This window comes from Echinops telfairi, unplaced genomic scaffold (genome assembly GCF_000313985.2).
Source record: "Echinops telfairi isolate 266 unplaced genomic scaffold, ASM31398v2 ScPeMD7_7457;HRSCAF=8495, whole genome shotgun sequence".
Classification (NCBI taxonomy): Eukaryota; Metazoa; Chordata; class Mammalia; order Afrosoricida; family Tenrecidae; genus Echinops; species Echinops telfairi.
Window position 1 is genome coordinate 11,935,223 of NW_022111357.1, and position 26,913 is coordinate 11,962,135.

The 26,913-nt window shown below is 57.0% G+C and overlaps 2 protein-coding genes across 5 annotated transcripts in view; one reads left to right on the forward strand and one right to left on the reverse strand.

Moving 5' to 3' along the window:
- Positions 1-9,418, forward strand: part of YARS1 (tyrosyl-tRNA synthetase 1) — a 26,875-nt gene extending 17,457 nt beyond the window's left edge. For 2 of the 3 annotated variants that reach the window (XM_004705001.2, XM_045298812.1), the window contains exons 7-13: positions 214-349; positions 1,021-1,106; positions 3,782-3,917; positions 5,146-5,246; positions 6,091-6,284; positions 6,745-6,886; positions 8,389-9,418. In XM_004705001.2, the coding sequence (XP_004705058.1) occupies positions 214-349; positions 1,021-1,106; positions 3,782-3,917; positions 5,146-5,246; positions 6,091-6,284; positions 6,745-6,886; positions 8,389-8,499 (906 nt within the window). In that variant the 3' untranslated portion in view covers positions 8,500-9,418. Of the gene's footprint in view, positions 1-213; positions 350-1,020; positions 1,107-3,781; positions 3,918-5,145; positions 5,247-6,090; positions 6,285-6,617; positions 6,723-6,744; positions 6,887-8,388 lie in introns of those variants that run through there. The other variant, XM_045298813.1, reaches the window with a different exon arrangement.
- On the reverse strand, positions 9,415-26,620 carry KIAA1522 (KIAA1522 ortholog). 2 transcript variants are annotated; one of them, XM_045298810.1, is made up of 7 exons: positions 26,530-26,620; positions 15,613-15,783; positions 15,457-15,512; positions 15,146-15,269; positions 14,454-14,561; positions 11,826-14,369; positions 9,415-11,535 (listed from the first exon to the last, which is right to left on the reverse strand). In XM_045298810.1, exons 1-7 carry the CDS (start codon positions 26,618-26,620, stop codon positions 11,513-11,515), a joined length of 3,117 nt encoding a protein of 1,038 aa, XP_045154745.1. In that variant the 3' UTR covers positions 9,415-11,512. The 2 variants fall into 2 exon arrangements, with proteins under 2 accessions (XP_045154745.1, XP_045154746.1); XM_045298811.1 differs by lacking the exon at positions 26,530-26,620 and adding an exon at positions 17,561-17,657.
- Positions 26,621-26,913: the final 293 nt, after the last annotated feature.

A 26,913-nucleotide genomic window follows, 5' to 3' on the forward strand; every position in this document is an offset into this window, starting at 1 on the left:
GGAAAAATGAGCTGATGCCAGGGGCTCAGGTAGAAAGAAAATGTTTTGAAAAAGATGACGACAACATATGTAAAGAAGTATTTGACAAAATGGATATATGTATGGATTGTGATAAGAGCTGTAAGAGCGCCCAGTAAAATAAAAAATTGTAAGTGCACACAGTAATTGAGCACAGCCTCATTAGAAGTCTCTCCCCCCTTCGGTGGCTTCTAGGAGTCCAAGATTGATCTCCTTGATCGGAAGGAAGATGTGAAGAAAAAGCTGAAAAAGGCCTTCTGTGAGCCAGGGAATGTGGAGAACAATGGGGTTCTGTCCTTCATCAAGCATGTCCTATTTCCCCTCAAATCTGGTAAGACGCCCCTTGTTTCATTCTTATAGACGAGGCTGGAGCAGAGCTAATGCCATAGCCCTGCATGGGGTTTGTCACCCACTCTGCCTCCAGAGCCTGGCTTCCCTGATTCTGTGCTCTGATTCCTCTTAGACGAATGGAGGGTTGAGGTCGGAACTGTCATTTAGTTCTTCATGGGCTTGTTACTGGACTAGCCCAATGTCCCGCTGGTCAAAGGAGATAGAAACAAGGGTGGGGACAAGCATGTTGAACTCGTTGCTTATAGGTCCCATCAAGTTGACTTTGACTCAACACAAGTAACCCCATGTGGCAGAGCACAACTGCCCGTTCACGGAACCGTGTCACCAGGTCATTCTCTCACATAGCTGCTGGCTGGGTTTGAACAGCCAATTCTTTGGTTAGCAGCCGAGCACTTAGCTGAACCTGCAGGGCCCCTTCTATACTGAACTCAAGGGCTACAAAAGAAATAGGGCACAACTCCTCCCCTTGAGCATCGGTGCCTGCTGGGTATACAACACGGCCACAAATCTGATTCATAACCATGAAGTGCCCGACCATAAACATTCTTAATAGATGGTCAAAGCCCCCAATATGCATTCATGCAGTAGGATCAGGAATTCTGGCTCTGCAGTTCCCAGGAGGTTTAGCGGCATGGATTCCTTTTCTTGCAGAATTTGTGATCCTTCGAGATGAGAAGTGGGGTGGAAACAAGACCTACACAGCTTACTTGGACCTGGAGAAGGACTTTGCTGGTGAGGTAATGCCAGAGGAGGCCTAGTCCCCTCGGAACTCACTCCCAGTCATGTGCCCGGGCTTCGAATGTTTCTCAGTGATGTAGTTCACAGGCTAAGGGTCAAATGACCCTGGTGTCCACTCACTCTCCAGAGGACTTGATGGGCTGGGCTGAAGAACCAAAGGCAGTAAGAGGAGGCGCCCATAAATCGGGATCCAATGAAAAGACACAGCTGTTACAGGACATCATAGAACCCATTGCTGCTGAGACTGCTGAACAGAACCGCTCCCTCCCTCCGGTGCTTTGTTGTCATCTTGCAAAGGAGCCCTTGGGGGCGTTGCAGTTAACCGCTCCTTTGGCTGACTGAGAAACGGGCTGTTCAGACCACCAGCTCTGCAGGAGAAAGCAGGGCGTTCTGCTCCAGAAAGATTTATAGCCTGAGAACCCCAGGCGGGAGCTACTCCGTCCTGATAGGCTGGTTCTGAGTTGGAATCGTCTAGATGGCAGCGAGTGTAATTTTTCCCCCTTAGTAGGAGAGCCTGGGGTATATGGAAGGAGGGATGCCGCAAGAAGGGGCAGTCTCAGAAGCCTGATAAAGCAGCACCACTCAAAAGCATGTTAGAAAAAGACACAGTCAAAGGGACTGGGGCTGCTCCCTGGGAAGCGAACGTGTGCTCAGACATCTTCCAAATATGAAGGGCTCCCGTGGAAGAAGGGTTAAGTTCCTTCTTGTGGCTCCCAAGGGCCAAACCAGCCCTGTGGGTGGGAAGCACAGGGAGGCATGTCTAGATTCAACATCACAAAGGACTTGCTCGTGAGCTCAGTTTTTTGACAACGGTCTGGGCTGCCTCGCTTGCCCTTTCCTTGCGCAACAGCGGAGGTGGTCAGGCTGCGGCAGTGTTAGGTGAGGATCTGAGCATCGGATGCAGAGAGAGACTGAGCAAAGGGTGTGGACCCTTAGGCTCAAGATTTGATGTTTCACAGCCATTCCTTTGATGCCAGTCTGTCTGCAATCGGTGGCAGGGCACAGACCCTGCCCTCCACTCCGCATCCCGACAGCAGTCCGTGGGGTGAGAAAGGAGAAGGATGGAGATGAGTCTGAAGGAAGGTCTGGGTCAAGGTTATCTATCCAGTGGCAGTTTCTGTCATGACGGGCACATTCTGTCAGCACTGACCACCAGTCTCTCTCCAGCTATTGAGCCCTCAGTGTGGCTCCTGCTGCTGAAGACTTGGATGTTCACTCGTTCATATGTCAGTGTCTGCAGGAGACGCGTGGCTACCGTCATGAACAGCACGGGCTAACGTGTGTTGTTAAAACGAGAGTTCCCAAGGAAATGAAGCAAGAGCAGCAGGAACAAAAATGGAGGCCTGGTTGCATGACAGCTATTCGTACCTGGGTGATATCTGGGAAACCCTTGCAGGCCAGACTTGGGGTCCGAAGTGATAGTTGCAGAACCAGAACGACTGAGTTACTGCACTTCTAAATGGTTCAATGGTCTGTGCTCAGTGACGAACTTAAGGCTGGGTGGTGTGAGCCCACCCAGTAATGTGTCTGCTTCAGTAAAGATTACAGCCAAGAAAACCTTCCAGAGCAGTTCTCCTCTGACTCGCCAGGAGTTGGAATGGACCGGATGGCAATGGGTTACACACTGAGCTGCTAACCAAAAGGTCCATGGTTCAAACCCACCAGCAGCTCTGGGGGAGAAATCTGAGGCTCCTACTCCCGTAAAGAGCTACAGTCTGAAACCCACAGGCTAGTTCTACCCTGTCTTCTAGGGACAACATGAGTCCGAATCAAGTCAGTGGCAGTAAGTTTGGTTTGGGAGTGCTAGTGTCAGTAATTTTGCCCATATTCTCTGACTTAATCCTCCTCTTCACCATTTGAAACATAGTGCTATTCCCATTTGATAAGTGAAGAGGTCAAATTCAGGGTCACACAGCTAGCTAACACAGGTGAGTCTTAACTCATGCCCTTATTCGTATGGGTACACCTAGGTTGGCTTTATATCTTCAGTTACCAGTGTGAATGTTTCTCTGCTTCTAAATCATATTTAGTTTGTACCATCGCTTTAAGCATAAATGGAAGGACTAGAAGAATTAAACTAATAAATATATTCAACCTCTCGAACTGGTTTTCAACCTTCCTAATGCCACAACCCTTTAATACAATTCATGTTGTGTTGATCCCCCAACCATAAAATTATTTTCGTTGCTACTTCTTACCTGTCATTTTCCTACTGTTATAAATCGGGTGACCCCTGTGAAAGGGTCATTTGATCCCCCAAAGGGGTCTCGACCCACAGATCGAGAACCTCTGCTCTAGAACAAACAAAAGTCCATTCCAACTCAGTGGCGCCTTTGTGTGCTACATAGTGGAACTGCTCCAAGGGGTGTCTGGCTGGGATCTCAGAGTGCAAGGCTTTCTTCCTCTGCACTGCTGAATGGGACCGAACCACCATTTACTTCACCCAAGGACCTAGTCAGCCTCCGGAAACCCTCAACTTAGTGTGAAATTCTGGTCAAAATAGCTGGCTCTTTGACAAGTCAATTAACTTCTGGATCTACCTCACTGTGGGGCTCTATAAGACTGCTGGGAAAATGAGTAGTGTACATTCCGTAAGAGCATCTTCTTTAATAGGCCCAGCTGTGCTGGGTCCTGCTCAAGTTCCTCAGCTCACCAGCCTTATATACTTCTGCAGGTTGTCCACCCAGGAGACCTAAAGAATTCCGTTGAAGTCGCCCTGAACAAGTTGCTGGATCCCATCCGGGAAAAGTTTAATACCCCTGCTCTGAAGAAACTCGCCAATGCTGCCTACCCAGATCCCTCGAAGCAGAGTAAGGCCAACAGAGGATAGAGAGCCTGTACTGAGCCCCTGTGTTAAATTGGGGGTCCCATGTCCAGGGCGTCTGGAGTGCAGAAATGCCTTACCTCACAGAATGTCAGACCTCATGGATTTATGATGTGGAATTTGAGCCCTGGGTCATCTTGATTTGGGCTTGGTCAGTGCTGTGGAATGATTACATCCTGTTATCCCAGCACTGTGGAGAGATGTTGGCATGATTCAAGGACTTGGTTTTTATTATTATTATAGTGTTTATTGGAAGTTTACCATGTAAGTTAGTTCTCCATTCCTTCTCCTGTCTTATACCATCCTGCTGTCTGGGCTTTGTTATTGGGTACATGCTGCCCTTTTAGTCTTATATTATGCACATTATAGGCCTGGCTATCATTTGGCTGAGAACTGGTCCCTGGGGTGGGCTCTGTTTCAGTTATGAAGGGGGAGGCATAGACTTTGATATTTTAGCCTGTGTTCCTGAAGTCTGGCTCCCCAGTGAGACCAGTGGAGGTAGGCCAAGAGGTTGAGAGTCTGTCATACAACTGTGGAGGCAGCTTCTCAGGGAAGCTTGTCATCAGACTCTCCCCGCCCCTTCCATGGGCTTTGAGTGGCTCAGTTGGCTCACATAGCCCTGGTGCTGAAACACTGACATTGAGAGCTTTGGGTGACCCTCCCAGGGAACTCAGGGAGTAATGTGTTTCCGTGTGAATGGAAATGTAGAAAGGCCGCTAAGTTACCATTGCCCTACTTTCCCCGCCCCTGCCCAACACCTAGGAGAGAGAATAGATGAAAGTCCGACCTGTTCTTCCCTGAAAGGTCTATAAAGCAGCAGTTCTCAACCTGTGGGTCACCCCTTTGGGGGTGGAACGACCCTTCCACAGGAGTCGCCCGATTCACAACAGTAGCAAAATTAGTTTTGAAGTAGCAATGAAAAAAATTTTATGGTTTGGGGGTCACCACAACATGAGGAACTGTATGAAAGGGTCGCGGCATTAGGAAGGTTGAGAGGCACTGCTGTAAAAAATTTTATGGTTTGGGGGTCACCACAACATGAGGAGCTGTATGAAAGGGTCGAGCCATTAGGAAGGTTGAGAGGCACTGCTGTAAACAAGGATCGCTTGGCTGGGTACTGTGCATGTGGTGCCAAATCTGGCCTCATTTATTGGCATGAGCAGCCTGCATGGGGAAGGAGAATTCTGACCTCTTGGGGTTCTTCTCATTCCCAGAGCCACTTGCCAAAGGTCCTGCTGCCAAGAATTCAGAGCCAGAAGAGGTCATCCCGTCTCGCCTGGATATCCGTGTGGGGAAAATCGTCAGTGTGGAGAAGGTACATCCTGGGGAGGCCATGAGGGCTCAGGTGTGTTTCCATCTGGAGGAAACCTGGTCTGGAGAAAGAAATAGCGTCCCTGAGGTCATACTGAAAGTCATAACCCAGGGGTCGGATTCCAGGCCTCAGCTCCTCGCTGCCCTTGGACCTTCTGCAAGCAAACACAGCCCGGATATTAGTCAGAAGGCCCTTGTTTATCCAGTAGATCCAGTCTGGTGGACCTACTGCCAGCAGGTCTCGACTCGCTGCAGGCCTGCTCTTCAATCAGCCGCTTTGTCTGTCCCCATCCCTACCCTAAACACACACACACACACCCAAGGAGCAACCAGTGGCTGAGACCCAAGATGCTGTTTTTTTTCCCCCCATCATGGATTGCGTTTTCACTATGTAGACCCATGGGAAAAAATGAGGCAGGCTTTCCCTGCCCGTGAAGAGTTGGTCTCAGAACCCTACAGGAGCAGTTCAGCCCTGCCCTGTACAGTCCCCGGGGTCAGAATTGGCTCAGTGGCGGCGAGCTTGAGTTTGATACAGACCCAACGACCAGAGCTGCTTTGCAATTGCCGCTGCTCCAGCTTCAGATGGTGAGGCCACCCAGGACTCCCTGGTGTGGCCTGTAGGCAGAGTGGCAGCCACCAGGGTCTTGAAGCTCTGCTAGAGCTCCCCTCCATACACAGCAATCAAGCTCCCGTTACTCATTCTGCTCTCTGGGACCCGGAAAAGGGAGTTTGCTCTCAGACGGTCCCTCGGCCCATGTGAAGAATGTTCCCTTCTGGAGTCCAGGGCTGGCCAGCCCCCATGCTCTGCTCCATTGACACCCTCTGGCCCTGATGCCTTTTGCTGGCAGCACCCCGATGCAGACAGCCTGTACGTGGAGAAGGTTGACGTGGGGGAAGCTGAACCGAGGACAGTGGTGAGCGGCCTAGTGCAGTTTGTGCCCAAGGAAGAACTACAGGACCGGCTGGTGGTGGTGCTGTGCAATCTGAAGCCTCAGAAGATGCGCGGCGTCGAGTCCCAAGGCATGCTCCTGTGCGCTTCCACGTGAGTGAGGCCGTGGGGGAGGCTGAGGGGGGTGCAACAAAAATGGGACTGGGCCCCTTCCACCCTGCCAAGGAGAAACCCTGAGAACACTCCTCTTCCTTAACAAAGCTAATACATAGGCTACACTGAGTGAAGTCCTTAACAAAGCTAATACATAGGCTACACTGAGTGAAGCCCTTTGCCCAAAGCTAATGTATTAAAACCAGTTGAGGTCTCCAGCAGTGTGTATGTTGCTGAGTGGGCAGCTGGCGCCAGGATTCGAGCCCAGTTCTGCTTGGCTGTAAAGTTCTTCTCTCTGTTAGGCCCCACTTTCTCCTGCATCTCCCCTGTCAGGACTGGATATCCAGAGATGTAAGGCAGTGATGAGCTGCGGGGGTCCCGGTTCCATGGATGCTCCAAGTCCTTCAGAAGCCCAGTGTAAAGACCCAGCCCGGGGCCTCACCTCTCCGTGTCTTTCCAGAGAAGGGGTAAGCCGCCAGGTTGAGCCCCTGGACCCTCCGGCAGGCTCGGCCCCTGGAGAGCGAGTGTTTGTGAGGGGCTATGAGAAGGGCCAGCCAGACGATGAGCTCAAGCCCAAGAAGAAAGTCTTTGAGAAGTTGCAGGTAAGTCGTCGTCGTTGCTGCCCCTCATCCCCGAGTTGTCTGGGGAGGCACGGCTGCCCTTGTGATTGGGGCCCGGCCGGAGGTCCTGCACCTGAGCCCCTTCCCCTCTTCACTCCAGACAGATGGGACTAGAGCTCACGGCGGTGCTCTTAGAAGGACCGTGTGTGTACTGATAAGCACTGACAGGCGATTTGAGGTTATGCCCCTTTTACTTAGCGGGGTACCTGCCCCAGCCCCAGCAGGTCTCAGAAGTGAGAGCGAGCCTGGATCACCTCCCTACCAGGACCCTTCCTCCCTCCCTGCCCCTTAAAGCTCTCGTTCCCTCTGCCCTCGAAGCACGGGCTCACGTGGCCCATCCATGGAATTCCTCAGTTAACCAATGTCGAGTGGGGTGTGGGGCCGTCTCTGTGGGAAAGAGACCTAGTGACTTGCTGAGAAAAACCTATGGAGTTCTGCTTTGGGGGTTATCTTTTTGTTTTTTACTTTTCATTGTGAATTAAATAGGAGTGTATATTTCAGATCATCAGTTTTGTATTTAACAACTTATCAAGCCACCCAATCGTTTGGGGGAGGGTTTCTAAGTTAGAATCGACAAGACAGCAACAGGCTTAATACCTCCATCAGACACTATTGCTCAGTGGTTTAAGTAGCAAGAAATCCCTCCTTGTGGAGTTGACACTACCTGTGACTTCAGTAGAACACTCGGGGCGCCCAGGGCGTCTTCCTCTCTATATCCCTCTTGCAACAGCAAATAGCACTGCCTACTCCCTCCTTCCTGCTTTTTCCAAGCTCATTTTTACCAGCCATAATTTTCATTCTGTACCCCCAAAACCAGCAACCTGTCATTGAGTGAATTCTGACTCATAGCAACCCTCCAGGGCAGAGTTTCCACGGCTGTCACATCTTCACTGGGGCAGACAGCACAGCTCCCTCCGGTGGAGCGGCTGCTGGGTTTAAATTGCAGACCTGTCGGTCAGCAGCCACCCTGCTGGGCTGCTTTTTTTTAAAAAAGCTTTTTAAAAAAAGGGCTCCTTTTTTTTAAAAGCTGAAGGAGTCAAATAGCCATAGTCCTGCCATCTAGCGGTACCAGTCAGCAGTGAGTCTGTCTTTCTGGGCTGTACTGTGCCCAAAGGCAGCATTCTTTAGTCTGGGCTCTACCATGGTTAGCCCACGTTGTCAGACTTTAGGCCGAGTTCCCCACCTTCTGAAATATGGAGAAGGGAGTGCCCGCAGTGAGTGTGTCAGGTCGCTGAAGTCAAACCTCGGTAGGCACTGTGGAGTCGGTCCGACTGTCTCCGCTCGGAGGCCCTGGGACACAGGCCTTGGCACTCGCCCACGATGATCTTCGGGGGAATCCCTAAAATAGGTGTCCGGGGTTGTAAGGTCTCAGCATGCTGGCTTTTGGCAAACTGCCCTGGGGAAAGGGACGCCCTGCTATCTTCAGTCCCACCACCACCACCACCTGTATACTGACTTTGTCTGTCTGTCTGTCTCTTGCCCAGGCTGACTTTAAGATTTCGGAGGATTGCATTGCACAGTGGAAGCAAACCAACTTCATGACCAAGCTGGGGAACGTCTCCTGTCAATCACTCAAAGGGGGCAACATTAGCTAGCCAGCCGGGCGGTGGCCCCCCCCCCCACCCCATCATCCCAAGTCATCTGCTGGCTCCTCCGTTGCCTCCGCCCATCACCCGTCCCTGGACAGGATGCAGCAGGTTTGGGTCTTCTTAGGTGGGCAGCTTACCCTCCACAGATCCGAGGACCATCCACCTGGCTGACTTCCAGGGAGCAGCAGCAGGGCAGGACAGCTCTACCATCTTCCCTGGGCAGCAGACTTTTGAGAAATCTGGTTTCCATGTAACTAACTCGGAGAGAAGGCGAATGCCACAACCCTCTCTAATTGGAAAAACCTTGATTCCCAGGTTTCCCCGGCATGATTCTGGCAGCTGTGCCTTGGCTGGGATCTGGAGCTTGGACTGGGCCCACAGCTTCTCCCCAACAGGAAACTGTGGGATTTGTAAAGTAAAGAGAAGGGAAAGCAGGGCACCTCGTGGTCTACCAAGTGCTTGGCACCTTTCCCGTGAGGCCTGGCACTCGGCGGGCAGGGCCCGCCTCAAGGTTCCTGGAATTCCCCTGGAGTTTATAGGTCGGGAACCAGCTGTGTACTGTTAGCGTTGGGTGGGGCGGTTGGAATGCTGCTCCACATGGCTGGCTTCTCTCACAAAATTAGCCATTGCCACCATGAGTTCAAATAAAATGTCTGAACAGAGGTGTCTGGCTGGAGCTGGATGGACGGGGAGGACAGAGACCTGAACGGGGAAGTAGCTGCAGGAACCTCCCCAGCCCCTGGTGCTTATCTTTGAGGATTGCGGACCGACTTTGGAGTTGAGCGGGGAACACCCTGGCTTTCCCGCGGTCCCACTTCTGGGTCCTCCGACAGGAAACTCCCTGGGAAGTGTGGGCCCACCCTCACCACAGCCCTGGCCGGTCCGCCTACCCACCCACCCTCAATAAACAGCAGCCACAAGCCAAGTCTGAATTCTTTAATTAATTACCACCTTTCAATGAAACACATAACGGTGTGTTGTCACGTGTCTCACTCGGGCTCTGGGGCAAACGGGATAGATTGTTTGGATAGACATATCAAAGACTCCAAAATTTAAAGAAATATATATATATATTTCTCTCTAACATTTTTATAGAAATTGAAAATCAGAGGCTTTTGGTCTCTCCTTTGCGCAAGGACAGGCTCATTTACCCCAGGGGGCAGAATTCTCTCCAGGTCCTCCCTCCTGTTCTCTGTGCCTCAGAGAGGAAAGAAGCTTGGAACATCCTGACTGAGGACAAAGGAGCTCAAGTAACATTGGGTAGGGAGAGGGAGGGATCACGACTCCCCCCAATAGGTGCAGACCAGGCTGGCTGCCCGTCCCCCACCACCATCACCCCATACACTGAAGGTGAATCTCGACTGTTTCAACAAGATACTCAGCGCTGCTTAGATAGAGTCCTGCTACAATGTAGATTCTGAGTCAGTAGATCCCAGGTAGAAAGGCAACTTTTCACCAAGGGGTTGAACCAGTTCAAAGGCCCCCACCTCCAGCAGCTCCAAGGCTGTGGCCAGGGCCTGGCTCCTGGGGGCCGATTGGAGCTCTGCGCACAGAAGTGCTTACTGATGGTCTGCTTGCCTCAGCTTACTGGGCATGTGCAGTGTGTCCCTGCACAGTTCTCCATGGCCCAGAAGGCAAGACAGGGCCAGAACATTGGTTCCTAGCTATGGAGAGAAGACAGTAGTGATGCTGAGGAGGCTGGAAATAGCTCTCCCAGGATGCCCTGCTTGTAGCTCCCATCAGGGGTGGGACTCCATCTCTCCAGAGGGGAGTCACTGCTGAGGAGAGTGGCCCTGGGTGGCACCCAGCTGCTGTGAGCAAGGCATCAGGGCCACTGCTCGAGCCTCAGAGAGCCCACTGGCTTACCTAGGGGTGACCCATGCAGGAAACAGGAAAATAGGCACAGCTGCTGGAGGAGGAATCGGCAGCAGAGGCTAACACCCAGGGGCAGCCGCCCAGCATACTCTCCGAGAGCACGCATGCCCTCTCCAGTGGGCAGGGAAGTGTCTGGAATAAAACCCACCTCTGACTCCCCTCCCTGCCCCTTACGCCAGCGCGCATCCCCAGTGGAAGTGGCTGTGCAGAGGCAACTGCAGGAAGGACACGCACCAAGAGTGAAGAGAGATGGGAGCGTGAAGGCCGCAGGGCCAGGCCTGGCCTGCTCCCCAAATTAGCTCTCTAGCCACTGCCTCAGACTCCCTGCTGAGCTGGAAGAGGAGGCCCTGCCAGTGTGTGCTGTGCTCACCCGCCCCACCCTCATCCTGATGGAGTGAAAGGCCGAGCAGATGCCTTGAGCACCGGCCACCCTCCACGCCCTCGGGCCCTGGCAGTCCTCCATGGCGCACCGGGGCAGAACTGGAAGGCAGGAGGGTGGGTGGTGGCAAGTTGAGGTAAGGGAAGGTTAAGCTCCCCTGTACCCATTGTGCTTTGGACCACCACCGACCTGCCCCTGCCCCCAGCCTGGAGAAGCCTGTGGGAATACTGCCCATCTCCAAGAACTAAGGGATGCACACACTGGGTGAGGGCACAGGGACAGGTGGGTCCCAGCTCCAGGCTGCAGGGAGGGAGGCTGCTGCCACATGAACAGACTCGGGGCCAGGCGGAGACGGACATGCAGCCACTGTCCCAAAGGGCGTGGATTCTGGACTATAATGTGCATGATTCTGAGCTCAGTCAGATAAGGTAAAAAGACCACCAAAAAACAAGCAAGGTGCTCTGGTCCCAATTGTGTGGCCTCGAGACCAGCAGGGGGCGCAGCTACCCCCTCTCTAGATGAGTAAGGCCCGGGCTGCAGTGGCTACCGCCAGAGGTGAGTCCATCTGGGAAAAGGCATGAGGGCCGATGGATGACTTGGGGGCCAGGGACCCACACCAGGCTTGCATAAATATTGAAGGCCGTGAGGTTAAGGCTGCAGGCTTCCTCGCGGTTAGGTTCCACCCGCTCCGCTCGTCCTTGGAGCTGCTCAGGTCCCTGAGATTCTTTTCCTGGGGTGTGCCAGCCAGCAGGGCCAGTGAGGCAGTCAGACCAGCTCTTTGGGTGGGTCTGTGGGGAAAAGGCAGGGACACTTAGGGACCCCAGCCTCTTCCTGTCCCTTAAACTTAACTCAACCCCATTCTAGGTGTGGCCCCACCCCTTCCCACAAGGAGCCTGGGGCTGGGACAGGCAGATCAGGTGGCAAAGCTGCAGTTGAGGCTCTGAAGTGCCCACATGCCAAGCCCCTCCCTCCACTGTGGGACATGCCGGTGACAGTTCACCCTTCCCAAACACTCCAAAGAGCCCTAAATGGCTTCGGGTGCTTCCCATCCTCAGGACGCCACTCCCCACTACTGTACCTGGGCCAGGCAGGCCCTGCTGCCGATGCTCTGGGCTCACCAGCAGCTCAGTGCCTCCATTCTCAGCCGGCTCCCCCTTAGTCCTGGTCTCAGCGTGAAGGAGCCCGTTGGTGGGAGGCGCAGGAAGGAGCTCAGCCCGAGGAAAATTAGGGGAGGAGGGCGGGAGCACTCCCACAGAGGGCTTGCGGGCCACAGGTGGGGGGGCCTTTAGGGGCTTCTTTGGGGCCTGGGAAGGCCGCTGCTCAGAAATGCTCCGAAGTTCGGCAACCAGATTCCGCTGGAGGTCCACAGGGGCCTCGGGTGAGCCCGGCCGCTCCCGCAGCAGCTTCTTGGTGCCCTTGGAGAATATGAAGCTGGCCACAGGGGCAGGAGACTGGGGTGACCGCGGCACAACCTCAGCTGGCCCGTTGGCCTGGGCACCTGCAAGTGCCTCGCTGGCAGCCAGACTGGAGGCCTTGAGTCGGACGGCTGCATGCAGCCCCGAGGAGGGGCCAGGTACTGGGCTGGCCCGCCCTGACAGGGCCCGCCGTAGTGGTTTCTGGGGCGCTGCTGGCCCCGGTACTGGGGCTGGACCAGATGTGGGCGCGCCCACAGAGCGCAGCCGCACCATCTGCAGGAGCGAGGGAGTGACCAGGGGTGTGCCTGAGTCCTCCCTGGCAGCCCCACTGCTCTTGCTGCCACCCGCCAGTTCCTTCTGGGGGGGCTTGGCCAGAACTGAGGTGGAAGTCAGAGGAGGGGGGGCCGGGGGCTCTGGGGCACCGTGAGGCTGGTTCTGGGAAGAGATAGTGGCTGCAGGGGGCAAGGTGACTAGGGAGCAGGCAGGCTCTGGGGGGTCCGAGGGGCCAGCCAGAGAGAAAAAGGCCTCCTCGGGTGGGGGGAAGTCGGCCATGGACAGGTCCTGCTCGTCGGACGCAGGCGGTGGGGGTGGGGGCCAGCTGGGGTCCTGGAGGGGCTCCTCAGCAGTTGCTGCGGCAGGCGGATCCTCAACTACCTCAGGCTTCTTGGTGGGTGGTGGAGGCGGATGGTAAGGTGGAGGTGGGGATGGTGGGGGTGACTGGTCTTTGGAGACGACAGGAGACTCCTGGGGTGGGGTCAGGGATGTCTGAGAGGCAGGAGGGGCCTCAGGGGTGGCATCAGGTGTAGAGACGGGCCCAGAAGCCAGAGCAGGGGCAGCCGGAGCAGGGACAGCCTGGTTAGGGTTCTTGGGCTTCAAGGGGGGTGGCGAGAAGGGGGCGGGCACCTTGGGGTGTGGAGGTATGGCGAACCTGTCACCCAGAGTGGTTGACATCTGCAAACCACAGCGCTCTGAGGGGGCCGGGTCGGAGGAAGAGGAGCACAGGGAAGTGAGGGAAGAGGAGACGGAAACCCCGGGAGATCGCAGCGAGGTGACCCGCTCGGGCTTAGGGGGCTGGGCCTTGCCTGGGGATGCAGGGGCACCTGTCAGGCCCTTGGGAGGGAGGGTAGGGGTGCCGCTTTGGCTGGAATATCCGCTGGAGGGGGAGAGTGTCCGTTCCGGGGAGCGCGGGGGTCGCCGGGAGCCACTTGGAGACAAGCCAGGCACCCAGCTACCTGTTGAGCTGGACGAACAGGGTGTTGCCCCCACTCCTTCGGGTCCCCCCGTGGTGGGTGGCCGAGGCTGCTGTGACTGCTGCTTCCGATCGGGCCTGGGTGGTAGCCCCAAAGGCCCTTCAGGGGGCGCTGAGCCCCGCTGGTGGAGCGAGTAGGTCCGGCAGGGGGGTGGCGGGGGCCGCTTCAGCTTCCGCAGGGATACGCTCCGGCTGGACAGCTGCCCGCCACTCCGAATGCTGGTTGTGTCTGAGGCCTCCGCAGTGCTGCCCCCACTGGGAGAGCCCCTCCCGCTGCCCCCCTGGGGAAGGGGTGCCACTCCGGTGCTGGCCACGGAGCTCTCAGGCCGGCCCTCAGAGCCACCCTTGGAAGAGAGCGTAGAGCCGTCAGACACGATGGTGTCTGAGGACTGCGAGTGGCTCCAGGTGTCGCTGGAGGAGGAAGGATGGCGGCTGTGGGGCCGGGGGCTCGAGGCCGACGAGAAGCGGCTCACAGAGCGCACGGAGGCTGGGCTGGCAGAGAGCAGGCTACAGCGGCTCAGTGTGCGCAGACTGCAGCGGCCCAGGGCCACCACGTCCACCGTGGGGGGCAGCACCGCGTGTGGGATCAGTTTGGAGAGGTAAGTGGCCTGGGGCGAGATGGACATGGCTGGGCTTAAGGGCTCTGGAGGCCCCACCCCTCCGGTCAGCCCAGGCACCGCCAGGGACATGGGCCGGGTCAGTGGAGGGGGCCGGGCCCCTGTGGACCGGCCAACGAGGGTGTCATCCCGATAGACAGAGTCAATGTGGCGCTGCAGCATGGCCTCCGCCTGGGCCTCAGCCCCCGCTTCAGCCTCCACCTCCAGTGCCTGCAGGGACACCCGGACCCCTGGCCCGGAGGCCAAGCCTGCCGAGTGGCCGTCCACTGTGGGGATACGCACAGCATCCCGGGGGCCAGGAGGCCGGGGGGTACCTGGGGCCTCTCGCTCATTCCGCAGGCCTAGGACGCACAGGAGGCAGGAGTCAGTACAGGGGGCTGGTCAGGGCTTCCACTCACCCCTGTCCCCGGCCCAGGCTCACTCACCCAGTTCCTTCTGCACGTGCTGCGGCAGCCCCAGCACCGTGCTCCGCCGCGTGCGCCGCCGTCGCCCCGACTTTTTGGGGAAAGAGTCATGGGGTCTGAAGGTAGAGCCTGGAGGGGGAAGGCGGGGAGAAGGCATTAGAGAAGCTGTTCGGTCTCTGGGCACGTTGTACAGGCCGCGAGTACTAATAATCTTGCAGAAATAAATTCTTAGAGTCAAGGAGGCTAGACTGAACATAGCCTGGGCCAGGTCGATAATGATCATTTCCATTCAGTGAGTGCTCACCATGGTGCCCACGAGCCTGGTGACACCGTGGTTAAGCACTCAGCCTGTCAAACCCACCAGCTGCTCTGCGAGAGGAAGGTGTGGCAATCTCTTCCCAGAGTTACATAGACTGGGAAGCCCTGTGGAAAAGCGTGGCTCTGTGCTGTGGCCACAGGTGTGGTTTCTGCTGTTGTCGGTCAGCATGCTGAAACCCTTGCCCATGAGTTCCTTGTCCTCACTGCACAGACCGGCGGACTGCAGCTCAGAGAGGTCACACAGCCAGTCACTCTCAACACTCAGAGAACGCAGGTTCCCCACCTCAGAGCCCACACGCGTCACAAAGCTCCCAGAGGACACAGGGTCCTGGGGGGCGTCCGGAGTTCACTGAGTCACACAGCTTTGGGAACCCCCTGCTGGGCAGGCCCCGCACCTCTGCGCTGGATCATCTCGGAGCGGATGGAGAGCGCGTCCTCGGCGGTGGAGGTCTCTCCCGTGTAGGACGTGGCCTGGCTGCAGAAGGAGATGCTGTCTTCATCCGGCCCCGTCCGCGAGGACTGTGGAGGGAAGAAGAGGCCTGAGGGAAGCTGACCCTGGGCTTTGCACTCACCCACCCGCCCCTCACCTAGTGCTGCAGTGGACTAGCCTTCAGGCTACCTGGGGGAACCAGCCCCAGAGGGTGGTCAGAGGTCAGGCATGGAGGGAAGGGCTGAGTCAGACTGGGCTGGGGGCATGAGCACGCACCTGGATGCTCTGGGTGTCTCCATGGTCCCAACCCCCCTTGCTCAGTTTCTGTTTTTCTGTAAAACACAAAAAGAGTACACCGAGTTAAAAGCGCCAGCCGGAGAGCTGAGAGGACAAGACTCGCTCGTGGACGCCAGGCGGCTGGGAGGAGGTTACCTTGGTGCTGTAGTGAGCGCAGCCCCTCCTGGGCCTGTGTGTGCAGCTCCTCCAAGTGAGGCGGCCGCCCACGCGGGAAGAAGACATTGTCCGACTGCTCATCCACGCCTGCCCCTGGCCCCTGGCCAGGCCCTGTGCTCAGACGTTTGTCATTCTCAGCTTTGGCAGAGCCTAGTGGGACGGAAGAAGTAGGGAAGTAAGGCCAAAAGGCACAGGCCCCAAAGGAGTTCCCAGGGACCACAGACCACACACAGTGCTTGCACTCACCCACATGCAACCCAGCCCATGCCCGGACACACAACCCACAGTTCTGGGGCGTACGCTCAGCACACATAGCCCTCATGTGCTATGTGCATACAGAAACTATGCCCAAATACACGGGTACCCATCATGAGAATCCCCATCCTGAGGGGCCCCCAGCAGAACACTACCCGAGGGCATCCTATAACTGGGCCGCACCCACAGGCCTCTCTGTATGCAAACAGCAGTAGCAGCAACCAAGCATAACACATCTGGGCACTCTACCACATAACTAATGCCTGCCGTGCCCATTCGGCACCCACACAAACAGTGTGCAGACAGCCACATAACCACACCCCACTCAGGCCCCATGCAACAACCCCTAAGCACATGGCTCACAGCAAGCACAGTGACCTTTCCAGACCCCACGCCCAATTTATAAGAAACCACCTTTTCCACATAATCCCTGGCCCAAGTCTAGGAAGATGCCATGGAAGAATTGAAAAGGGGGGTGGGGCATAAGCTAAAAGGGGTAATCAGCAGAGTCCCAGAAAATCCTAAGGAGCAGGGATAGACCACGATGGGGCCTGGTGGGTGCCCTACTCACCCATGTGGCTGCCCTTAGTGGGAGGATGGGCAGGGCAAGAGGGGGCCAAGGACCCAGCCCCCCACCCCAGCCAAGGCAGCCTCAGCCTTTTGGGGGTGCAATGTCAGGTATCCCCCATTCCAGAAGGCCCTGGCCCCAGCCAGGCCCCTGGTGCATAGGAGCCAAGGATCCATTACAAAGGATCTAGTTACAGGCCCCGCCCATAGGGGGGAACAGGTCATCTAATCCTGGTGGGGGGCGGGGGCTTGAGTCAGCAGTTAGCAGTCCAACAACCTCTTTAAATGGAACCCACAACATAAGCAAAAGCTGCAGTCACGTGGCCTTGGCAGCACCTTGAGGGACCAGACCCTAACTAGCCCTTTAAATGGCCCCACCCCAGGCACAGGGTCTTCAGCTCAAGATACTTGGCTGAGGAAGCGCCGGAGCAGCTGCCCTGGGGGTAAATCTGCAGCAATCGGACAAGGTCGGAGCATCCCCACCCCTAGTCTTCAAGCCCAGTCTCCTGATGCTACAAGTAGGGACTGATTCCAAATGGGGAAAGGCCTTGCCCACCCAGCAGGTCTCCACTCCAGGCTTCCAAGGGCGCCACCCAGCTCAGGCTCAGGCTGGGGACCCCTCTGCCTCCTCGAGTCCCGACATATCCTTGGCCCTGGCCTGAGAAGCCCGGTTCCCAGAAGGGGGAGGTGGACAGTGGCCCCTCTCTCCAGAACTTCACCATGGGGCCCCACATGCTTCCCGCCCCCCCCCCATATGGCAGTGCTCCCTAACTTTGTACTGCTCCCCACAGCCATCCTCTCGCACCTTGGGGTGCACTGGGCTCTCTGCTCTTAGCTAATGAGTGGTGCCCAGTCAAGTGTGGGTTACCCTGGGACTTCAGGCTTCAAGGCCAGGGCCTCCAGAACCCATCCTCCCAAACACACGCAGGTCCCAGACAAAGGCGGCCTGCAAAGCCGCTGGACAAAGGCGAGGCAGCCGCGGAGAGGAGTCTAGTTAACCCCACCCCCACCGCATTCACCTTTCCCGGTAAAGGTCTACAAACGGGTCTGCTAAGGACGGGTGCCCGGGACCTCCACGTCACCCCCTCCAGCCACACCCACTTACCCTTCTTCTTAAAGAGCCCGAGAAGCGCCGGGAGGTGGCGGCCCAGGAACACTACCATGACTGCGGCGCCAGGGGGACGTCCCCTAGCTAACCAGCCTCCCAGGGCGGCGCCTCCTCCGCTACCCAGCAAGAGGGGCTGCCAGCCGCCCGGCCCGCTGCACAGCAAGGACCACAGACAGAAGGGGGCGGGGTTGCTCCCAGGTCCTCCCACCTTCGCCGCCACTGATCCCGCCCACCCTCTGACCCCGCCCCTCACAGGAGTGGGGGAAACTGAGGTTCGCTGTCTGCGCAAGCCGGGCCCTGGAGCGAGCCAGGCTACCAGGGCAGGCTAGATCTTCCATTCTTAGTGCCCACTAAGGAGGAGGTCCCGCTGCCAGATGGTGGATGGAGGTGCCACCAGGCCAGGATTGGCATGACGGTCCCCACCAGGCCCTCCCGGCTGGCGTGTATTCCGAGGTTGGCAGTGCCAGAAGCGGAGGTCCCCAGAGGCCTGGGGTCTGCACAGAACAAACCCTGGTGTTTATGTTCAGCCTACACTTTCCAAGGACTTTCTTCCCACTTTGGCAATGTGCCACCAGAGCCCCAGAGAAGCTTCCTGAGATCTTCAAGGCCAACCTTCTAGTTCCCTCAAAAAAAACCTCCCTGCCATGGAGTCTATGCTAACTCAAAGAACCCCTGTGGGTTTCCGAGACTGGTTGTTTAAGGGAGTAGAAAGCCCAGTCTTTCTCCCATAGAGCGGACCGTGCGGTTCTCAGCCCAACACATAACCAGGCCACCACCAGGGCTCCTTCTAGCCCCCTGGCGTTTTCTCCAGTTTTCTCCACGGGCCCCAGTGAGTCTGAGCTGGATCACCCATCAGAAAGAACAGAATTAACCAGGACACAGCTCCGAGTGCGGGCAGAGGGCAGGGGAGGGGAGTCAGGTCCAGCACACACCAAGCATGACTTTGGTGAAAACGCCGACAGCTTCATAAGCCTGTTGTAACCACTCGGTCTGCAGGTACTGAGGGACACCTGCCTTGTTCACAACTAAGTCGTGCTGTGGATTGAATAGACATTTGAGGAACACACAGATGAGACCCACGAATGGTTTCTGAGAGTGACTGCAGAAAAGCAAGGAGCTGGGGCAGGGATTGAGGTGCCTAACTTTAGGTAAGGCCAATGAACTTAGAACTGAGGTGCGGGGGGGAGCCCCTCCACGCAGTCCTGGTGGGTTTCCTGGGACAGAGGCTGGCAGACCTGACTGCAGTGTGGGGAGCCGAAGAGAGGAGGACTGGGCCCAGGTCAGGTAGGGCCCCTGTTAACAGGCCTTGTTAAGAGTCTGGATTTCGCGTCCCAGGAAGTCATTCACTCAGCCTTTAAAGAAGGTAGTGACTCACTAGCGGGCTCCCTCTGGTAGACAACTCTGAAGAGAGTAGCTAAGGCTGTAACTGATGGTCAGTAAATTAGAAAGTGCTGCACCCCAAACTCAACAGAGGCCACCCCTCCCACCCAGCACCCTTCTTCCTCCCTTCGCCCCCAGGGATGGAAGGATTCACAGTGGCTCCACGCCACCGGACCCCTTTCCAGCGCCGAGACCATACATGGCCAAGCACAAAGGTGTGGGGAGTGTATGTACACAAGCACACCAACATCGAAACAGCCATCCTAAGGAGGAGGCAGTTTTGTCCTCACATGCCAGATGTGATGGAGGCCAGAGAGGGCAAGCATTACAGAGCTGGAAGTGGTGGGGCAGCACTCACACTCAGGACATCCGGAGTCCGAAAGCCATGCCCTGTCCACCATGCCCGACACAAACCCCCTCTCTCTTCTAAGAACAGATGGGTCCCTGCATCTCTTCAAATTGGAGGTCCCTTGACCCCAATCCACCCCTCTTATCAGGTCCTCCCAAACAGACGAGAAGCAGCAGGCTCACTTCCAGGGTGAGTCCATTGTCATCAGGCCAAGTGCTGGCGGACAAAGCAGGACCTTGCAGGTACCCTTCAAGGCAGAGTCAGAAGAAGCCGCCTAGTCACTGTTGGGCTGGACTCAGGTGGCTTTTTTCAGGACACTCACCCTCAGCTTCCCCCACTCCACCTACCCACCCCCACCCCACCAGCAGCAGAGAAACCTCAACCTAGCTCCTGCTTCAACACGGTGGCGAAATATCGCTCTTCAAGGTTCCAGGCTAACAGTTGGTGGTCAGGGCCACAGCTGGGCACTCTCCAATGGGATTCAAGGGCTCTCAGCATTTGATAACATCTGGTTGCCCTGGCAACACTCCTGGGCAGCCCTCCCCCTCACAGCTGGGCTGAAGCAGGATGCCTCAGGTGCCACCTTGGGCACAACTAGAGGCTTGCTTGGAAAGGAGCCCATGACCTTTGGGGTGGGGGGGGGAATTGGAGGACACTTCCCAGTAAGTGAAAGGACCTTGCTCAAGGCCATATGTAAGGCTCCGTGCCAGGCCTTTCTGCCTGGGCGGAGGCCACAGCTCCCCCACCTCCGGGAGGTGGCTTCCAGGATCTGGTTAGAGGTGCTGCTCCCAGCCATGCCCACCGCACACAAGAAGCACCCACGCAAGTTCCTGAACTTGGGTACAGTCCACCAGGCAGGTACAGGCGCACGCTTCACAGGTGTGCGCTCCCAGAACCACGTCCACACAGCACACTCAGGCCTCCTCACCCACGGGCGCCACTGCACAGACCCACGCAGGGCCCTGCCAGGCGGCGGCATCTGCATGAAGGCAGGTGTGTGTACTCGCCACTGCGGGGCTTTCCTGCGCCTGGGGACAGGGAGTGGGGGAGGGAGCCCCTGTCCCTCAAGGCCACGTGTGTGCGAGAGCGCGCAGGCGCACTCCGTCTTGGCAGCACCATCCTAGGGGTGAGGCCCCAACCTGCCCCATTCCAGAGCTAGGGGCGGGGGCGGGGCGCGCCCACAGCCGGGAGAGCTGACTCAGGAGAGAGGAATGAGGGGGCAGGGCACAGCTGCCCAGGTGGCCTCAATCAGGAGCTGGAACCCTGTGGGTCAACCCTGCTCTCCCCTCTCGCCCAGCTCCCGCCTGGAGCTATGAGCTTCAGCCTTCCCCCGGCCAAGCCAAGAAGGCAGGACTTGTGTGCAGGGGTCCCTTGTCCCAACCCCTCTCCATACAAACACGAGAACAAAGGCCCGGAGAGGTGAGTGTGGGGTGAAGGGGTACAGACCTTGGGTGTGTAGGTCATTTCATTGTCACCCCCAAAAAGAAGTGAACCCGACAAAAGCTTTCAGGAAGCATTTTCTCTCCTGTCTCCTAGTATACCCAACAGGAAAGCAGAGGGGTACCCAAAAAAGCCCCTCTTCTCCAAGGAGCACAGGAAGGAGTGGCAAGGGAAAGTGACCTGCTCAAGGTCACCTAGCAAGGTGGTTGCTGTATAGATCTGCATGCACCTGAGCCTCACTCCAAATGGCCTGGGTGGTTGGGAGTCTGGGGAAGCTCAAAGGAAAGGGGGTAGTCACAGCCTCAGGCCCCAACCAAAGTGGGACCCCACCCCAACACAAGAATCAGCCTCCTTCCTTCCTCCCTCCAGGTAGCACCCGCCCCACCCCCGCAGGGGCAGAGCTGACCAGCCGGTTCTAAGGTAAATACAGAAGGAGGGAGTGCCTTCCTGGGAGGGGCTGATCCAGTCCCACAGGGCACTGGGGCCACCGGCAGTGTGGAGGACAGGAATTAGCTACAACCCTATGAATAGTGTTGTAATGAGTTTCCAGGGCACCCCTTGCTCCGGACAGTGACGTGAGCATTCTTTGCGGCCAGGGTGCCATTCTGACTTCTGGATAGTTCCCTCCAGGCATGAGCATTCCCAGAGTTCAGTGGCAGCCACCAGGAAGTCCTGAGAGGACAGGGCTAGGGCTAGGGCTAGGGCTTGACTGCAGGTCTGGACAATGAAGCCACCTCTCTGGACCTTGGTCAAAGAGCCCTGGTGGCCAAGTGGTGAAGGAAGAGCTCAGTTGCGAACCCAAAGGTCGGTGCTTCAAATCCACCAGCCACTCCTCGGGCAGAATTCCACTTCCATAAAGTACCTATGGGGCAGCTCAACTCAGCGCTGCAAAATTGATTCTGGAGCAACGGGTTTCCTTACAGGACTCAACCTTGTCTCTGGAAGGAGGGCCAGACACCCACCACCTCCCAGGGTGCCGACCAGTGCCACTTGTTGCTGCGTGCAACTCACAGTGGCCCAGAAGTGTGTGAGAATTGGAGTGTACTCAGAGGGTTTTCAGAGGCTTTTTTTGTTTGTAACAAATTGACAGGCCTTTCTTCCAAGGCACTTCTGGGCAGACAGCATTTTGGCTAAGAGCCACGTGTCTGTATGGCTGGCACCACTCGGAGTGCCCGCTGAATGCCGAGGAAGAAGCTGCTACCAAGTAGAAACACACAGATACCGTCCACCGGCAGCCATCACAGGGCGCCTGTCTCCTCTCAGGTCCCTGTTCCTTTCCACTCTCTGACGTTGATCCAATAGCATTTGTGGAGTGCCAACTGAGACACACACACACACACACACACACACACACACACACACAAGTGTCACTAAACCCCTCACCATACAGAGACACCCCTGCAGGCCGGTGACTTGCCCAAAGTCACCCAGCTGGTCCTGGCAGTCAGGGTGAGCCCATTCTAACTGGCTGCCACCATTCTCGCCAAGCCACCAGCAGCACCTCCTCTCCAGCCCTCTTCTGAGCTCTCTTCCAATCTCAAGTGGAGCTAAGGACCATTAAGATAAAGTCTGACAGGGGCACTTAACATCGCCTCCCTATCTATCAGTGCCTGCCCCCCACTCCTGTCACATCTGAAGGGGACACCTGGTCCACGCCAGGTATCCCCAAGTGGGTGAAGTAGAAGGAGCACTGCTCTGGGTGTCAATCCTGAGCTGAAGCTTTAGCTGCACTACCTTTTTATGGGACTCAGTTTCTTCATCAGTGAGGTGGGAGGCATGGTCTCTAAGGAGCCGCTATTATTATTATAGATAACTCTGCCCCTAGAAGGAAGGTGGTGGTTCCCCACTTTGCACCAGGGCGTGGGATCCCAAGTTTCACTATCTCAGATCCCCATCTAGAGGGCTGAGCCAGCCCCTAAACTGGAAACCCAGGAGTCCCACAAGCAAGTCTGGGCACAGAGCTGATCGCATGTCTCCACCCGGGACAGAGACGGAGACAGAGAGAAGCTGGGGGTGAGGGGCCCCAGGTCTCCAAGCCATGGGACCTATGAAAGACCCCAGGCCTCCCTGGTCCAGAGACAGAGGAAAAGGATTAAATTCACCCCCTCCCTGAGCCTCGGTCTCCCCATCTACAAGATGAAAACAAACCCAGTCTTGAGGAGGTGTGTAAAGCGGGCGCACACTGTGTGAGAACGGAAAGGGTGCCCCTGGTCTCTGAATGCATACACACTCGACCACCCGCCCACCTGCCCAGGACCAAGTACCCAAGAGAGGAGGGCTGGGGCCACTCCCCAAGAAACCAGGCCAAATATCCAAGTAGGTTACAGTGTCTTCCCAATAATGACACCCCCTCTCCAGTGTCTGCCACCCTCCTCTTCCCTCCAGGGACATCTGATCCACCAGACCAGGCCTTCTTTGACTCCTGGCTCGCCCTTCCGCTTCCCACCTGTTCTCAAGCTGAGTCCTAGGGGGTTTCAAGGATGGCTTCTCAAGTCTGTCTCTCCACCCACCCACCAGCACCTACCATGCTGGTCCTCCCTAGCATGGTCTAAACTCCCTCCAGACTCAGGCTCTCTTTACCCAGAGGCAGGACAGGCCACCCTCACTCACCCTGGCTATAGGCACACAGAATCTGATGGACTTGGATTTCAAGTTCAGGCCTACAATGTGTGTGACAAGTGCACTTCTCTGAGAGACAGCTTCCACAACTATAAAATCGGGAGTTTATCAGCTCCTAATTCATCGGGGTGCTGGAGGAGAGATGAATTCATGAATGCCAGGGGCTGAGCACGGATGGAGTGAGTAAGCTAAGAAATAGCTAGTGTCTCAGTACAATTGTTATTATCTCTACCACCCTGGCCGCCCCCTGCCCCCCCCAGCCAAATGGCTGATCACAGCTCCAGCCCCTCCCTATCCCCAATGCTTCACCAACTGATCCCAAACCCACCCCACCCACTGCCACGGAGTCCGCGGCAGGGTGGGACTTAACTGTTCCCGGGGGTTTCTGAGGCTGTAAATCTTGATGGAAATAGACCAACTCATCTTTCTCACCTGGAGCAGCTGGTGACAACTTTACTGTTCAAGTCTAAGACTTACCCACTCTGCCAATCAAGACTCTTTCTGATCAGTCCCAAACCCACTGCCAACGAGTTGATTTCCACTCATAGCCACCCTATGTAGGGTTCCCAAGGCTGTACATCTTCACGGGAGCAGGCACCTTCATCTGTCTCTCATGGTCCGATCAATCCCAGATCTTACCAGTTCTGCCACCATCTCCATAATCTCTTCAACTGCCATACCCACAGCCCTCAACCTGGTCCCAGCCTTCACCTCATCACCTCTCCCCTGGATTACACCAACAGCCTCTGGACTGCTCTCTGAGCCTCCGCTCTGCACCCCACTCCCTGTCCTGCCTGCACCTGCCTCCACCCTGGAGCCATCTTCCTTACACACCACTTTCACAGGCCCCTCCCTTGCTCCAACACCTTCCCTGGCTCCCTATGGCCTATAGACTCCAGCCCTCCCTGCCAGACTGGCAGTCTGTCCCTCAGCCTCTCACAAATGGGTACTATGCTGGTCCCGTGGTCACCTCTGGGCCTGTAACTGCCACCAAGGCTGAGTCTGGAGAAGGCTTAGAACCCTCAGCACAAGTTATAAGCAAAGCGATGAAAGAGTGTCTTCCGTGGGACCTCTTTGCCTCTTGGGACACAAGGAAGGCATCTCCACTCCTTTCCTTCCCCACCTCCAACTTTTTGCTCATGACCACACCTCCCAGCTAAAACACATTCCCAACCATAAGCTCTCACCTAATCAACAATCCTGCTCCAATCCCTGCAGGTACTTCAAAGCCAAGTTAGGGCCACTTTCTCAGCTCTCTAGAACCGAGGCAGCTCCCCAGTGCCCACATTTACTTCTGGTTTGCCTGGACATTGCTTGCAAGCCTGCTTGACCCCTGCTTCGTTTGCAACAAGGGCTAGGGGAACCAACCCACAAGCTGCTGGGAGCCCAGGCATGGTCCCTCCTTAAAAAGGCCGTCCTCACCTCCTTAAGGGCCTGTGGACCGGAGGCTGTAGGCACAGCTCTTATCCTCTCTCCCCAACCACAGATGGTCACAAGTTGGGCCCACAGTTGGTCCTCAGGAAATCATCATATCAGAGGACCTTCAGAGTGTAGATGAAGTGCCCTAGTCCCACCCCCAAGTGAGAAGGCAGACAGGAGGGGACAGAATGAATTGCAGGGGCAGGGGTGGAGGGTGAGGGTGGGGGGTAATACCTGAAGGGCCTAAAGTCTTTCATCAATGTTTCCCCCACCTCCTATGAGCAATCCTCACAGAGCCTCCCAGAAGAGAAGTGACCCTTTTCCTGTGGGAGTTTCAGTTACCCTTCTTATTCCTCAAACTGCAGCAGATCAATGACCTTGGACAAGCCCCCCTTCTCTGGACCTTGGTCTCATCCATGAAATGACTAGCGGGAACAGTCAGGGTCATGGAAGCCTCCTCATAATTTCGAACAGGCCCCCAGTGGGAGCCAGGGAGGCCCAGAAGAGGGACCTGAATCTGCTCAAGGTCACCAGGGTCCCTGCCAGAGCAATGAGGAGAGTGCTGCCCCCAACTCCCAGCCCAGGTTTTTTCTAGCACCCCAACCCCTCCCCCGCCATGGGGTGTGATGAGATCATCAGACTCCTTCTGAATCTCTAGGAATATGAGCCATCCTGGGAAGCCAAGAGTGGGTTCTCCTACACCTCCACTGGGCTTCCCCGCTTCCCCCATACCAACACGGGCCCCTAGGGACACCCCGTGGGAGGCATGGGTAATGGTTAACAGCAGGCAGACCCCACCACTCGGCCCCACCCCCACTCCGGCTTCACCTGGGGAGGGAACCAGGGCCCCTCCGCAGCCTGTCCTCCTCCAGCACCCGGCGGAACTCGGGGGACACCCTGACCTAACCCGCCCACGGGGGAAAACCAGGAGTCCCGGGTCCCAGCCCTCTAGTGAACAGCCTTCCCCCTCCTTCCCCAATCGGAGTCTGGAATGTGACCCGCGGAGGGATCCCGCAGCAGCAGGAAGGGCTGCGTTCCAGCTCGGCGGCCGCACTGAAAGGGGGGAGATGCGGCTGCGACTGGGGACCAAGGGGAGGGGGTCACGACGGCGACGGCAGCGCGGGTGGAGCTGAGGAGGGAGCCCAGAAAACCGGTTCGACTCCAGATGGAGGCGGCCCAGAGGCCAGCCTCAGCTTTCCTGGTTCTCCCTCCACCTTTGTCTCCCCCCCCCCTGCAAACTTTCAGCCATTTGGAGGTTAAGGCCTGGGAAACAAGTGGGGCGACCTGTGTGTGTGTGTGCGTGCGCGCGCGCGCGCGTGGGGACTGTAGTTGGGAAGCTGTGTATGTATACATCTGTGTATATGACTGGACACGGCATCTACGTGACTCGAGTGAAGGCATGGCTAAATCGGCCTGAGGTGGAGTTTGTGTGGCTGTGGAAACCGTATGCATAGGTGTGTGTCTCCGGGTGTGCGTCCTGCAGTGATGGTGCCCGAGTGTGGGTGTGATTGTGCATGCGATTGTGTGTCGGCTTGTCGGCACAGCTAAGTGGGTGTTGTGAGTGCCTGTGTGCATGCATGTGTGCCTGCCCGTGGTATCCTTGTGGACGGGTGTATCTGTGTGCCTGTGAGGGGTGGGGTCTGTGCTGAGACTCCGGCCCCCCACTCTCACACCCACCAAGCCCAGGAGGGGGCAGCAGCGGTGGCGGAGGCTGCTGCAGGGGACCCTCCTCCCTCCCCCGCCCCGCCCCCACCCCTACCTGCGGGCCGCTTCGCCGACCGCCCGAACCGCCAGAAGCTGCGGACCCGCGGGCCGCTGGGGGCCTTCCGCTTGTGGTGGGAGTTGCCCATGGCGGACGCGGGAACCGACTCGGGAACCCGAGCGCAGCTCAGCCCGGCCGGCCGGCTGGCCCGCAGCCCCGGGAGGGAGGCAGCGAGAAGCGCGGCCGGCCACCGCGGGCGCCCCCAGCCCCAGCCCAGCCCCGCCCCCGAGCCCAGTGGCCAATGGCCGGAGTGGGGCGGGGCCTGGAGAGGGCGGGGCCTGGCGCACGTCCCGTCCGCTCCGCCCCGCTCTCGGGGACCAGGGAGACCTGCTGAGCCGCCCCGCCCTCAACGCTCTGGGGAAAAAGCCCGAGCAAGCCTGG

Excerpts from the sequence above, each read along its gene's own strand:
- KIAA1522 (XM_045298810.1), bottom strand. The coding sequence starts at position 26,620 with ATGGGCAACTCCCACCACAAGCGGAAGGCCCCCAGCGGCCCGCGGGTC. Across the intron at positions 14,562-15,145 it reads CGAGATGATCCAGCGCAGAG|GCTCTACCTTCAGACCCCAT; the intron begins GTGCGGGGCCTG and ends TTCCCCCTCCAG. Across the intron at positions 11,536-11,825 it reads GCAGGGCCTGCCTGGCCCAG|ACCCACCCAAAGAGCTGGTC; the intron begins GTACAGTAGTGG and ends TTTTCCCCACAG.